This window comes from Dipodomys ordii, unplaced genomic scaffold (genome assembly GCF_000151885.1).
Source record: "Dipodomys ordii isolate 6190 unplaced genomic scaffold, Dord_2.0 Scaffold165, whole genome shotgun sequence".
Classification (NCBI taxonomy): Eukaryota; Metazoa; Chordata; class Mammalia; order Rodentia; family Heteromyidae; genus Dipodomys; species Dipodomys ordii.
Genome location: NW_012267381.1, coordinates 1,857,388 through 1,871,217, shown reverse-complemented (window position 1 = coordinate 1,871,217; position 13,830 = coordinate 1,857,388). Strand labels below are relative to the sequence as shown.

General features: G+C 41.8%; 1 protein-coding gene across 1 annotated transcript in view; it reads right to left on the bottom strand.

Annotated features, from left to right (window-relative positions):
* Nucleotides 1-8,016: 8,016 nt before the first annotated feature.
* Nucleotides 8,017-13,830, bottom strand: part of LOC105998548 (KAT8 regulatory NSL complex subunit 1-like) — a 42,236-nt gene continuing 36,422 nt past the window's right edge. Inside the window, exons 2-3 of the mRNA XM_013033298.1 lie at nt 9,484-10,855; nt 8,017-8,076 (exon numbers count right to left, since the gene is read on the bottom strand). Of these exons, the coding sequence (XP_012888752.1) occupies nt 8,052-8,076; nt 9,484-10,772 (1,314 nt within the window). The 5' untranslated portion in view covers nt 10,773-10,855 and the 3' untranslated portion in view covers nt 8,017-8,051. The remainder of the gene's footprint in view (nt 8,077-9,483; nt 10,856-13,830) is intronic.

Sequence of the window (13,830 nt, the reverse complement as noted above, 5' to 3'; positions counted from 1 at the left end):
CCTTGCATGCCAGAGGCCCTGGGTTCCATTCCTCAGCACCACATAAGCAAAAAGAAAAAAGCCGGAAGTGGCGCTGTGGCTCAAGTGGTAGAGCGCTAGCCTTGAGCTGAAGAGCTGAGGGACAGCACCCAGGCCCAGAGTTCAAGCCCCATGACCGGACCCAAAAAAAAAGAGTCTCATAGGGCTGGGAATATGACTTAGTGGTAGAGTGCTTGCATAGAATGCATGAGGCCCTGGGTTCAATTCCTCAGTATCACATAAACAAAAACAACAACAAAAAATTTAATATACTTGGAAGTGGACTCAAGTGGTAGAACACTAGTCTTGAGCACAAAGAGGCTCAGTGACAGTGCCCAGGCCCTGAGTTCAAGCTGCAGGACTTGCCCAAGAGAAAAAAAAAATCTGCTTTGTGGGGAGAAAACAAAGGAGGGGGGGGGAGTGTAACACTGCTTGAGAGAAAATGTACTCATTACTTATCTAACTGCAAATCCTTCTGTACATCACCTTTACAATTAAAAAAAAAAATGGAGAGTGTCTCACAGAGACTTTTCTGCCCAGGCTGGCTTCGAATTGCAATTCTCAGCTCTCAGCCTCCTGACTAGCTAGGATTACAGGCATAAACCACCTTCACTCAGAACATATTTACATTTTAACAGCAACTTTTCAGTATTACTGTCCTTATTTAAAATAAGGTGCTATCTGTACACACTTTAAATCCCTGACTACATTACTTATCATTCTTAATTCAATGTAAATGGTGAATAAGTAGTATTCACATTATATTATAGAGAAGAAAGGCAAAAGTGACTAAAATCTGGACATGTTCTCTACAAACTCAACTTTCCCCAAGTATTTTTAGTCCTCAGGTGTTTGAATTCATTAATGAAGAACACTTGGATACTAAGGGCTGTTTCTGTTTGAGAAATTGACTATATACATACTTTTATCACACTTCAATTAACTTCATAGCCTTTTATTTACCAGTTTGGTGGGGAGTGGGAAGCTTTGATAATATTCTGGGCCACATCATTACCACTTTATAGAAAATATTTCCTTTACACTGAATATGAGCATAAATTTCCCAGATTCAAAATGGAGGGAGGGAGGACAATGCATCATCAATAGACATGAAAGGACATAACCTTAGGCATGAATTTCTGCCCAGGCTACAAAATAATTTAGTCCATTTTGTCCATGTTTGGGGGGTGGGGGAGAATGGGAAAAATAAGTATTACCTTTAGAGTTGAATGTTGCTTCAAGCTTTCCTTAGTTAAAACAATTTGCTTTATTTTGCTGAGGGAACATAACAATGTTTTGGAAAGGACACTAGAACCTTTAGTTAATAACCAACAGACAGGACATTTAATTAAAAAAAATACTAAAATTTCTCCCTTCTGTTCCTTTTCCATCTCAAAGTATCCAAACTATCTCCCCTTGCCAACCATTCAAGCCTCTGTTAGTCTGTCTTGTCTAATCTCTCTCTCCCTCTAACCCATTCATAGAACCTAATACATCTCAAGTCCTGGTCAATTCTATTTTCAATAACAAATTCTCTTATTATTCTCTACCAAAGGCCAAGAGTCCAATGTGTTCTTAGCATCTTCTTAAGTCTACCTGACTTAAAAGTAAAAGCCTAGGGCTGGGAATGTGGCTTAGTAGTAGAATACTCACCTAGCATGCCTGAAGTCCTGCGTTCAATTCCTCAGTACCACATAAACAGAAAAAGCTGAAAGTAGTACTGTGGCTCAATTGGTAGAGTACTAACCTTGAGCAAAAGAAGCTCAGGGACAGTACCGGGCCCTGACTGGCAAGCCACAGGACTGCCCCCCCCAAGGGGGGAAAAAAGTCTGATTGGATTAAATGATTAAATCCATATAAACCCTCAATCCCTAGGGTCTTTAAAAATAACTCAATTGTATAAACCCTGTCAGTGGCTTCACAATAAAATTCTAAACCTGAAACTTAAAAAACATTTCACCTTCCATTTCCAGAACCTTAGCATTAACTGTTTCCTCAATCTCCTCTTTCCCACCAATTCTTTCTCATCTTTTAGTTCTTATTACCTTTCTGCTTTTTTTTTGGGGGGGGGGTCGGTTATGGGGCTTGAACTCAGAGCCTAAGCACTGTCCCTCAGCTCTTCAGCTCAAGGATAGCACTCTACCACTTGACCCACAGTGCCGCTTCTGGCTTTACTCTTTTTGCTTATGTGGTGCTGAGGAATCGAACCCAGGGCCTCATGCATGCAAGGCAAGCACTCTACCACTGAGCCACCTTCCCAGCCCCTCAAAGGTCATTTCTAATAATCTCTTTCCAATCTCATCAACCAGCTATGAAATTTCTTCCCCTTTTATTTATATCACCAGCATTTACTTTGTATTATTATGTGATAAACAGTTAAATTCATCTTTGTCTCATCATGTATTCTACTCTCTATAAAGACCAGAAAGACTTGGTTTACTCATTTAATAGTCTCTCTATTCCTACATGTCTGTCCAATCAGTAAGTATTTATTGGACTAGGTGTGGTTAAAACGGTAGTCCCTGACTAGCAAGGAAAGCCTGAGGTCGCAGTCTCCAACACTTCCCCCAATTATTTTTTTAAAAGTACTTATATTAGCGTAAGATTACCTGCACGCATAGGGAATGGAAATCATTCAACTAAGTAGGAAAAAAGGGTAACAACTACACTAAAACAGGTAACATGCCTTCAACACTATTCTGTTGCCTGATTTCTTGCAGAATCCCAAAGGCACTAAGAATTTTTGATCACCTACATATCTTCTCAGGAATTAGAAGAGAATGGGAAGAACAAAAAAAAAAAAAAAAGGTTTGTGTCATGCTCAGGTTAGGAGAAAACTGAGTATTAAATCAACGATATTGGGCTGGGAAGGTGGCTCAGTGGTACAGCGCTTGCCTTGCATGCCTGAGACCCTGGGTTCAATTCCTCAGCACCACATAAGCAAAAAGAAAAAAAGCCAGAAGTGGTGCTGTGGCTCAAGTGGTAGAGCGCTAGCCTTGAGCTGAAGAGCTGAGGGACAGCGCCCAGGCCCAGAGTTCAGGCCCTACGACCAGACCAAAAATAAATCAAAGATATTCAGCAAATCAAAGTTTACTAATCTCCGAGATAAATTTATAATATGCCAACAAACACAATAAGCACTTCTAATGGACTATGGAAAAATAAATAAATCAAAGAAATTAACACATTAAAAGTCCAAAGCTGCCAGGCCTTTATGGCTCATGCCTGTAATTCTAGTTACACAGGAAGCTGAGATATGAATATTGTGGACTCATCTCCAATTAACCACCAAAAAGCTAGAAGAGGAACTGTGGCTAAAGTGGTAGAATACTAGCCTTGAGCAGAAAAAGCTAAAGGACAGTGCCCAAACCTTTAGTTCAAGCCCAAGGACCAGCATGTATGCATGCATGTGTGTACGTGTGCACACACAACAAAGTTAAGTCTCAAGTCAAGAAACTTGTTTTGTTTCAAGTTCTATCTGACTCACTAAGTTTTTGCCTCAGATCCTCCAAATGATGAAAACTGGTTAGAATAGCTCAGGAATATAAAATCACATTTCAAAGCAAGTTGAGGGTGTAAGTGGTAGAGCACTTTCCTAATATGCACAAAGCCCAGGGCAAATTCCCTATAGCAATGTAAAAAAAAAATTTTTTTTAATTAAAAAGGGGGCTTGGAAGGTTGCTCAGTGGTAGACTGCTCGCCTTGCATGCATGAAGCCCTGGGTTAGATTCCTCAGCACCACATAGGCAGAAAAGGCCAGAAGTGGTGTTATGGCTCAAGTGGTAGGGCACTGCCTTGAGCTGAAGAGCTGAGGGACAGAGCCCAGGTCCAGAGTTCAGGCCCCACAACAGACCCCCCGAAAAAATTAATTAATTAATTAAAAAATAAAAATAAAAAGCTGCAGTAGAGTCATAAATATGTAATATACTCCTTCAATTTTAGTTAGAAAAATAGTTACATGATTAATCCTTTAGCCTGTCTTGAGCAGAGAAGTCAGGTCTTCTGGCTAATGTTTCTTCTACTCTACAAGGTAGGAAAGAATAGGAAAACAACAAATCAATGATTGCTGCTCCTAACAACAGCACGTCCATGCCCTTAACTTCAAATAGGAACTGTAATATTAAAACCTCCTAAAGACCCTAAAAGGTGAAATTTACAAAACATTAGTAAATTACTGTACTCTAAAGTCTGTAACTCCAAGAAGAAACAACAGAGAAGTTAACTTACTGCAATTAAGACCATCTAAATTTCAAATAAGTACTTTACTGTCACTGAACTGAGCTCTAACAATTTGTTAACCAATTATGCTTTGGAACAGACTTCAGGAGCTATGAGATAAAAAACAACAAGAAAACAAGCCAGGTTCCAGTGGCTCAACAACTCTTAACTCTAAGCTACTCAAGATGCTGAGATCCAGTATTGTAATTTGAAGTCAGCCTGGGCAGCAAAGTCCATGAAGTCTTATCTCCAATTAAGCACAAAAGGCCAGAAATGGAGCTGTGGTTCAAGAGGAAGCACCAAAAGCTAAAGCAAAAAGCTCAGGGGCTGGGTACAGATGGCTCACACCTATAATCCTAGATACCCAGAAGGCTGAGATCGGAGGATCACAGTTCAAAGCCAGCCCAGGCAGTAAAGTCCATGAGACTCATCATGAATGAACCACCAGAAAACCTGGAGTGGTGCTATGGCTCAAGTGGTACAGCGCTCGCCTTGAGCAAAAGAACTCAGGGAAGTGTCCAGGACCCAAGTTCAAGCCCCATGACAGACACACAGACACACGCACAACCACACACTCAGGGACAGTGTCCAGGCCTGAATTCAAGCCCCACAACTGGTATATACATGTACATGTGCTCACACACATGCACACGTGTGCACATACACTTTTTAAACCAAACATAAAATCAATTAACAAAAAATTAACCAGAGTGACCCTCAAAATCTATTACTGTTCTACTATTCATAATACATGACATTCAATTTCCCAAAATTACACACACACACACACACACACACACACACACACACACACACACAGAGCTGGAAGCCAGAGGCTTGTTTCTATAATCCTAGCCACTCAGGAGGCTGGAATCTCAGGATCAGGTTAGGTTCCAAGCCGGCCCACACAGGTAACTATTAGAGACTCTTGTCTAAAATTAACAAGCAAAAAGCTGAAACTGGAGGAATGGTTCAAGTGGTAAAGCATCAGCTCTTGAGCAAAACAAAGTGGAATGCAAAAGCATAAAGCCTTGAGTTTATACTCCAGTACCAGCACCAAAAAATAAAAGAGAGAGAGAATATCATTCTGCTACACTTAACATGTGCTAAAGACCTAAAATAAATCACTGTCTCCCATCCCCCTTTACTACCTCTAGAAGGTAAAGAAAAAATATATCGAAATTTTGGTGAAAGGCCTGCAATGGGCCTGCAATCTTCACAGAACCATCCACTTGTAACTTAAGCAACATTATTTAAAAACAACTCATTCCAACAATCATCTGTAGAAAATATTTTCATCATAGTTGCCTAGACTAAATGTAGCCCATTTCTATCTCTGGCAAAAGGAATAAAACGTAAGACAGAAAACTGTAAAGGGAGAAGTCAATTAAAATTACCAGTTAGGTTAGACTTCTGAAGAGCTAACTAACTTTTCATTCTAAAATTCAACAATTTCAATGTGGCTATGCGACCTGGGACTACTTATAAAGAAAACCATACAAAGAGCAACTTCCTCTCTCTTTCAACTAAAAACAATGCTCTACTCTCACCGACCAATTGCTGAAAAACTTTAAAATACTTAATATACTGGCTAAATAAAGTCTTAAAAATCTGGTGACTTTGGCCGGGCGCCGGTGGCTCACACCTGTAAACCTAGCTACTCAGGGGGCTGAGATCTGAGGATCTCCGTTCAGGGCTGAGATTCTTATCTCCAATAAATCACTAGAAAACCGTAAATTGTACTGTGGCTCTAAGTGGTAGAGTGCTAGCCTTGAACTGAAGAGCTGAGGGGCAGTGCCCAGGCCTTGAGTTCAAGCCTCAGAACACACGAACACACACACACATCTTGCTCCAGTATTCATGGTGTGTGTGTGTGTGTGCGCGCGCATGTGTGTGTGTGTGTGTGTATGTGTTTGCTTGCTTGCTTGCTATTCATGGGGCTTCAGGGCGTGCGTGAGGGCTGTCCCTGAGCATTTTTGCTCAAGGCTAGCACTCTAGCCAGGTTTGCTTCAAACCAAGATGCTCAGATTTCAACCTTTGGAATATCTAGGATTACAATCCTCCACCAGCACCCTACTATTAGTCTGGCTTGAACTCAAAACCTCACACTCTCACTTAGCTTTCTTGCTTAAGGCTAGAGCTGAACCATTTGACCCATACCTATAGTCTGGCTTTTTTTGTGCCAGTGCTGGGGTTTGAACTCAGTGTCTAGGTGCTGTCCCTTAGCTTTTGTGCTCAGGCTAGTGCTCTACCATTAGAGCCACAGCTTTTTTTCTTGGAGGTAAGTCTCATGGGGCCCAGTCCTGGTGGCTAACACCTGTAATCCTAACTACACAGAAGGCTGAGTGAGATCTGAGGATTGTGGTTCTAAGCCAAGCTGAACAGGAAAACCCATTAAACTTCTATCTCCAATTAATCACAGAAGAAAAAAGAAGAAAAACAAACCCTAAAGTGGATCTCTGGTTCAAGTGGTAGAGCGCTAGCTAGTCTTGATCACAAATGCTCAGAGTCAGTGCCAAAGATTCAAGTCTAAGCTCCATGACCAGCACCAAATAAAGTCTCATAGATTTTCCTGCCTGGGCTAGCTTTGAACAGCTACTTAGCCTCCTAAGTAGCTAGGATTACTGTAGTGGGCAAAGGTGGCATTTTGGGAAGAGAGCCTCTTTTGGACTCTTCTGCCTAGACTAGCTAGGAGTATGGCGGAAGAGAGTGTGTGCCAGTCTTGGGGTTTGAACTCAAGAGCCTGGGCACGTTCCTGAATTTTTTGGCTCTATTACTTGAAGCACAGCTGCACTTCTGGCGTGTGTGTGTGTGGCTCTATTACTTGAAGCACAGCTGCACTTCTGGCGCGCGCGCGCGTGCGTGCATGCGTGCGTGTGTGTGTTTGATTGGAGATAAGTTTCACAGACTTTTCTTGCCCAGGCTGGTTCAAACCACAATCCTCAGATCTCAGCTTCCAAAGTTGCTAGGATTACAGGGCTGAGCCACCAGCAACCACCTGGGCTAGCTAGGACTCTTATTCCCATCCCCAACCTCCAGAGAAGAGGGAGAACTGAAGATTGTTTTCACCAATACCAAATGATATAATGAATCATGTCAATATAATCAAACTGCATGAAAACCAAGAAACAGGAGTCAAAGAGCTTTGCATAGCTTAACAGAGGTTCCTACAGGATAGCACATCCTAAAAGAGCATTCAGTTTCCATGCTCCTTTCCTATGCATGCCTCATCTGCATCCTTTATAATCTTTTTTTCTTTTTTTTTTGGTCCAACCTGGGCTTGAACTCTGGGCCTGGGCGCTGTCCCTCAGCTCTTCAGCTTAAGGCTAGTGCTCTACCACTTGAGCCACAGAGCCACTTCCGGCTTTCTGGTGTTTATTGGAGATAAAAGAGTTTCCCGGACTTTCCTGCCCAGGCTGGCTTTGAACCGCGATCCTCAGATCTCAGCCTCCTGAATAGCTAGGATTACAGGTATGAGCCACCAGCGCCAGGGCCTTTATAATATTTCTAAACAAACATCATAACAGACTTTCCAAGTTCTGGAGCGACTTAAGCAAATTAATCAAATTCAAGGAGGTAGTTAGGTAGTTGTGGGAACACTGATCTACATCTAGCCAACCAGTCAGTAGCACAGGTAACACCATCTGGGACTAGCAACTGCTATTTGCAAGGCAGAGGAGGTGGGGAAACAGTCTTGATAACTGAATCCACTCCAAGTAGTGTCAGAGTTCAATTTTATTAAAAAGACAACGAGTTGGTATCCAACAATTGCTTGCTTGCTTACTGGTTTGGAGAAATCTCCAGACTTTTCAAGATCACAGATGTCTTCTATATTGACTACTGTGATGAGAAGAAAAAAGATGACAATAAGAAAATATCAGGTGTGCTGGGTGTGTTGGCTTAAACCTATAATCCCAGCTACTAGGGGAAGTGGAAACAGAGAAAAGTTCAAGAGACATCGTATCTCAACCACCAAAAAGCTAGACATGATAGCATATGTCATTCATCCTAGCTACACAGAAAAATCTAACTAGGAGGATCAGAGTCCAGGAAAAAAAATGAGACTCTATTCAAAAAATAACAGAAACAATTGGAAGAGTGCCTGCCTAGCAAGCACAACTCAAACCCAGAACCACCCACACCCACTTTTTTTTTAAAGAGTAAAGTGTTAAAATTACAGACTATGTTCTCTGTTAAAAGTTCAATTAGCCGGGTGCCTGTGGCTGACACTTGTAATCCTAGCTACTCAGAAGGCTGAGATCTGAGGATCACTCTTCAAAGCCAGCCCGGGCAGGAAAGTCCATGAGGCTCCTATCTCCAATAAACCACTCAGAAAACCGGAAGTGCACAGTGGCTCAAAAGGTAGAGCACTAGCCTTGGACTGAAGAGCTGAAGGATAACGCCTAGGCCGAGTTCAAGCCCCACAACCAACCAAAAAAAAAAAAAAAAGTTCAATTAAAAGTCCAACTATAACGTCCAACCAACTTAACACCATTATTACTTACAAATAACAAAATGTCTTATATATTTTTTCCAAAAGAAATGTTATTAATGGGGACTTCTAGTAATTATTTATTTAGTCATAATGAGGGGGTGGATAGGAGGGGGGTCCCCAAACTCTGGGCCTTGGCACTGTCCCTCAGCTCTTCAGCTCAGGGCTAGTGCTCTGTCATTTGAGCCATAGCGCCACTTGCAGCTTTTTCTGCTCTTGTGGTGCTGAGGAATCAAACCCAGAGTGCCTCATGCATGCCAAGGTAAGCAGTCTACCACTGAGCCACCTTCCCAATTTTTTTTAGTAAGACTTCAAAAGAAAGCAAGCAACTTTTAGCATCAGCAATAATATAGCAAAAAATACCTTCCCCCCACCCCCATCCCTAATCCTGGAGCTTGAACTCAAGGCCTGGGCACTATCCCTGAACTTTTGCTCAAGACTTAACACTCTATCACTTGAGCCTCAGCGCCACTTCTGGCTTTTTTTTTTTTTCTGTGTATGTGGTACTGAGGAATCAGACCCAGGGCCTTACGCATGTTAGGCAAGCACCCTACCACTAAGACACATTTACAGCCCCTACCTGCCATTTTAAAACAAGGTATATTAAGCACCTAACTACTTAAAACTAAGAAAAAAGAGAAACAGAACCTAACCACCAATATACGAAGAATTATATTCTTTCCAAACTGAGAATTCACTGTGTCTTCCTCCCTTGCCTAAAAATGACATTACACATTTCCATGGGTTCTACTCACAGGGGTACATGGCACTGCTCAGGATCGGCTCTGGTCAGTTCTTCCTCTTCAATATCAGACTCTCCTCCAGAACTACTGTCAGTGACGTCGGAATCAAATGCTTGTTCACTGCACCTCAAATTGGCTATGCCACTAGCTGTAAATCTCTCCAACTCTTCTGAAACTGAATTGCTTTTCAAGAAATTGCTAAGTCCTTCTGAAGTGGTGGTCTCATTGGCAGCCTTTCTCAAGGCAGCTTCAGCCTTTCGGGTCAGCATCAACTGGCTCCGGGACCTCAAGGATTCCAAATTTGGCAGTTTACTCAAAGTCTTCTCCAAAAATCCACCCAATTGATGCTGTAAATGCCTCTCCACCTGCTTGGCTTGTACAACCTGTAAGCGCTTCTGTAACCTGCGGGCACGGATCTCAATATCAGCTTGTCGCCTCAGTAAAGCTGTGATTCTTGTATCAGAATCTAAAGCACTGAAAAGAATGGAAGACTGGGGAGACTTTTTGCCCTCTAACTTGACACCTCCCAAGTTAGAGCAAGAGTCTGTAACAGGTGATAACCTGCTGCTTCCTTGAAGTGCGGGCTGTTCCATGGAATTGACAGAAGATTTGTTTGCAGTGCTATTATTGCTATATAGAGTTGTGTGTTCTACATCAAGGCTTCTGTGTGGAAGAGTGCAATTGGTCATACCCCCCTTTAAGTCCCCAGAGTCACATCCCCCTACTTCACCTCCCTGTAGAGCAGATGAAGTGAGAGCCCGTTTTCCCCCATTGAGGGAAGTGGAATTGTCATGATCAGAATGTGTTGAACTTTTAGTCAATTTCTTAGCCAATCCATTGACAGGCGCTTGTGGAAGAGCTGTCTGGCCACTTGTATTCATGGTTCTAAGATTTTCTAAGGAAAACTCCAAAACTGGCTGTCTCCCCAACAACTCAGCTCGGAGTTCATAGGACTGCGACAAGAGAGGATGAGACTTAAGGACTGTCTGCTTGCTAAACACCCCTTGTAATTTCAAAGATTCCTTGGAGGGAACAGATGTTACATCAGAGCAGAGATAGGATGCCACCAGTGGTTGCAGCTTTCCCAAATCTTCCTTGGTAGGATTATTTCGGAAATCTAGACTAGGATCCTCTGCAGCAATGGCTTTTCTTTTGGTTCCGTTGGCAGCAATAAGGAGGTTGGCGTTGCCGTTATTTTCGGCACTGCCTGGCGACAAGGTGGAGGATGGGGGAGCCAGTTTGAACCGGATGTGGTGTGCTTCAGCTGCTGCGTCAGTGAGAGCGGGCGCCATCGCAGCCATTCAGCACAGAGAGACAGGAAGTCCAGCCTCTTCTGGTGCTGAGGCCAGCTCCACGGCCCCTTGCTGCCTCCCCTGAGAACAAACTAAAAGAGAAAAGAAAAAGAAGGAAGTTAGAAATACAAGCACATTCAAAACTAACACACATTTTTAATATAAGCACTTCTTAAGGCTATTGTCAAAATTCTGCCTCTAGAAAGAAAACAACTATGGAACCACTCTGGAGACTCAAATGTCTTTCATCTGGAGGATGAGAGAAACACAATCCCCTAAAAATTTTATCCTTCTTGTTCTTTGTTAACCACAGATTTAAAGTTGCCAAATAGAACAAATTATTTCAGTTGACTGTAGAAATCAGATTAAATAATTTGCAGTTAAAAGAAAAATCTCTTTAGATTTCTTAAAATTAAATACCCAATAATAGATAAAATTAGTAATGAACTTCTTGGGTTCATACAGAAAAAAACTGTATGTGAGATGTCAAAGGTCAGAATTTTTATGGCCAGGAATCCAGTTTCCATCAGCTTTGCTTCAAGTATAAATTGTACTATAAGGTTAACTACACTACACTTAGAAAACCAATTTGTTTCATCAATTTTCTTTATCAGGAGCTCTAAAGCTCTTTTCTTTCAAACTAAGAATTTGCTCACATCACTTCAATTGTCTGTCCAGCCTTCCCATCTCACTTGACCTCAAAACTCCTTGAAAGAACAAACAGCTGCCTCTGCACTTTTTACTATTCTGTAATCTAGATTCAAACTCTAGTGGCTCTGGCAAAGGTTACACTATCTACTGCAATGATCAGGTCTGTAGCCTCATCTGTCTTCTCCTAAGCATTAGATAGTATTGACTATCATGAAATTCTCCTTTCTCAGTGTCCTTACCACTATCATCCTGTTCTCTTCTTCCTGTTAGCCACTGGCACTACCTAAGTTCCCTTCTTCTGCCTTTTTCAACTCATTTCCATGGCAAAACTACTATTCTCAATATGTGAAAGATGTTCAATTACATGGACATTTATAGTTAGTATTAATATACATAATATTTAATAACCCTTGAACAAATGTTCTCTGAGCTATACCAATCAACATTCCTATCTCTAATCCTTAGACCCTGAGAAAAAGAGAACCTGTTTTCTTCTTCCAACATATTTATTCTTCATTCTTTCATTTTCTTAGTGATAGAACTTTTATTTAATAAGTTGTATACTTCCATCAGTTTCCTCTTCCCTATACCTTGTGAACTATTTCATCTCAGACAAATGGAAAACCAGTAAAACTAAATCAGCTATTCTTTTTTTTTTTTCTTTTGTCCATCATGGGGCTTCAACTCTGGGCCTAGGCACTGTACCTGAGCTCTTCAGCTCAAGGCTAGCACTCTACCACTTGAGCCACAGCACCACTTCTGGCATCTGGTGGTTAATTGGAGTTAAAAGTCTCACAGACTTTCCTGCCCAGGCTGATGATCCTCAGATCTCAGCCTCCTGAGTAGCTAGGATTATAGGAATGAGCCACGGCACCCAGCCTAAAATCAGCTATTCTTAAAGTATGGTCAATGAATTTCTATGGGTTTCAAAGTCCATTTATGGAGGTCCATGCTTTCATATTATTACTAAAACATGTCTTTTCCACTGTGGACATTTTCAATGAGGGCACAAAAAAAAAAATGAACAAAACACTGACCTTAGAACAAATCAAGGCAGTTGCACCAAATTTTACTAAGTCATCTAACTTAAAGTTTTTGTTTTCTTTTTTTTTAAAAGTCAGTTACCACTAGGTACAAATGAATCCTGCCTATAATCATAGCTACTCAGGAGGCTGTGACATTTAAGGCTCAAAACTGGAAGCTTTCTGGGGCAGGAAAGTCTATTCGACTCTTACCTCCAATTAACCACCAAAAAGTCAAAAGCGGCACTATAACTCAAGTGGTAGAGCGCTAGCTTTGAGGGAAAAAAAGGCTAGCACCCAGACGCTGAGTTGAAGCCATGCACCATGAGCATGCATATGATCACAGACACACGCACAGTGTTACATTTTTATGTTCTTTATGTTGCTGTTGTCAGTACTATGGCTTAAACTCAGAGCCTCTTGCTTGCTAGGCAAGCACTTTAGCCTGCCTCCCAGCTCCTTTGTGGTTTATTTTTCAGATAGGTTCTCTTCTTCCCTGGACTGGCATGGACTGCTTTCTTCCTTCCTTAAGCCTCCCACAGAACTAGAAGAACAGGAACATACTACCATATCTACTTTTTTCTTCCCTGAGATGGATTCTTGGTAACTTTTTTGTTTTTTTGCTGGGGTTGAGCTCAAGAACCTTCATCCCCCCAGTTTCTACCTCCTGAGTAGCTAGGATTCCAAAAGCCAGTGGCTCATACTATACATTTTATTATCATGACCACTGAGAATGTTTCAATATTCTGTGTTGAAAGGGAAAATACGTATAAAGCACCTTGCTACATTATGAAATCCAAAGAAAACAATTTGTACAATTCAAGTCTCAATTGTAAAACTAAAAGCTTTCTTTATGAAGTATCATTTATATGCAGTAGAGCATTATTCGGCCAGGGACTGGTGGCTCATGTCTGTAATCCTGGCTACTCACTAGGCTGAGATCTGAGGATCGCAGTTCAAAGGCAGCTTGAGCAAAGAAGTCCCCGTGAGACTCTTTATCTCCAATATACTACTCAAAAAACCCTGAAGTGGCACTGTGGAGTTCTAGCCTTGAGCACAAAATGGCTCAAGGACAACACCCAGGCCGGCCCTGAGTTCAAGTCCCAAGACGGGCAAAAAGAAAAAAGAAAAAGAAAAGACCCTGGTAGCTTGCAAACAAGCAAAGTGAAAACTGTTTTGTCACTTTAAAGAAAAACCCTAATGGGGCTGGGAAGGTGGCTCAGTGGTAGACTGCTTGCCTTGCATGCATGAGGCCCTGGGCTCGATTCCTCAGCACCACATAAGCAGAAAAAGCTGGAAGTAGTGCTGTGGCTCAAGTGGTAGAGCGCTAGCCTTGAGCTGAAGAGCTGAGAGACAGCACCTAGGCCCAGAATTCAGGCCCCATGACCGACAAA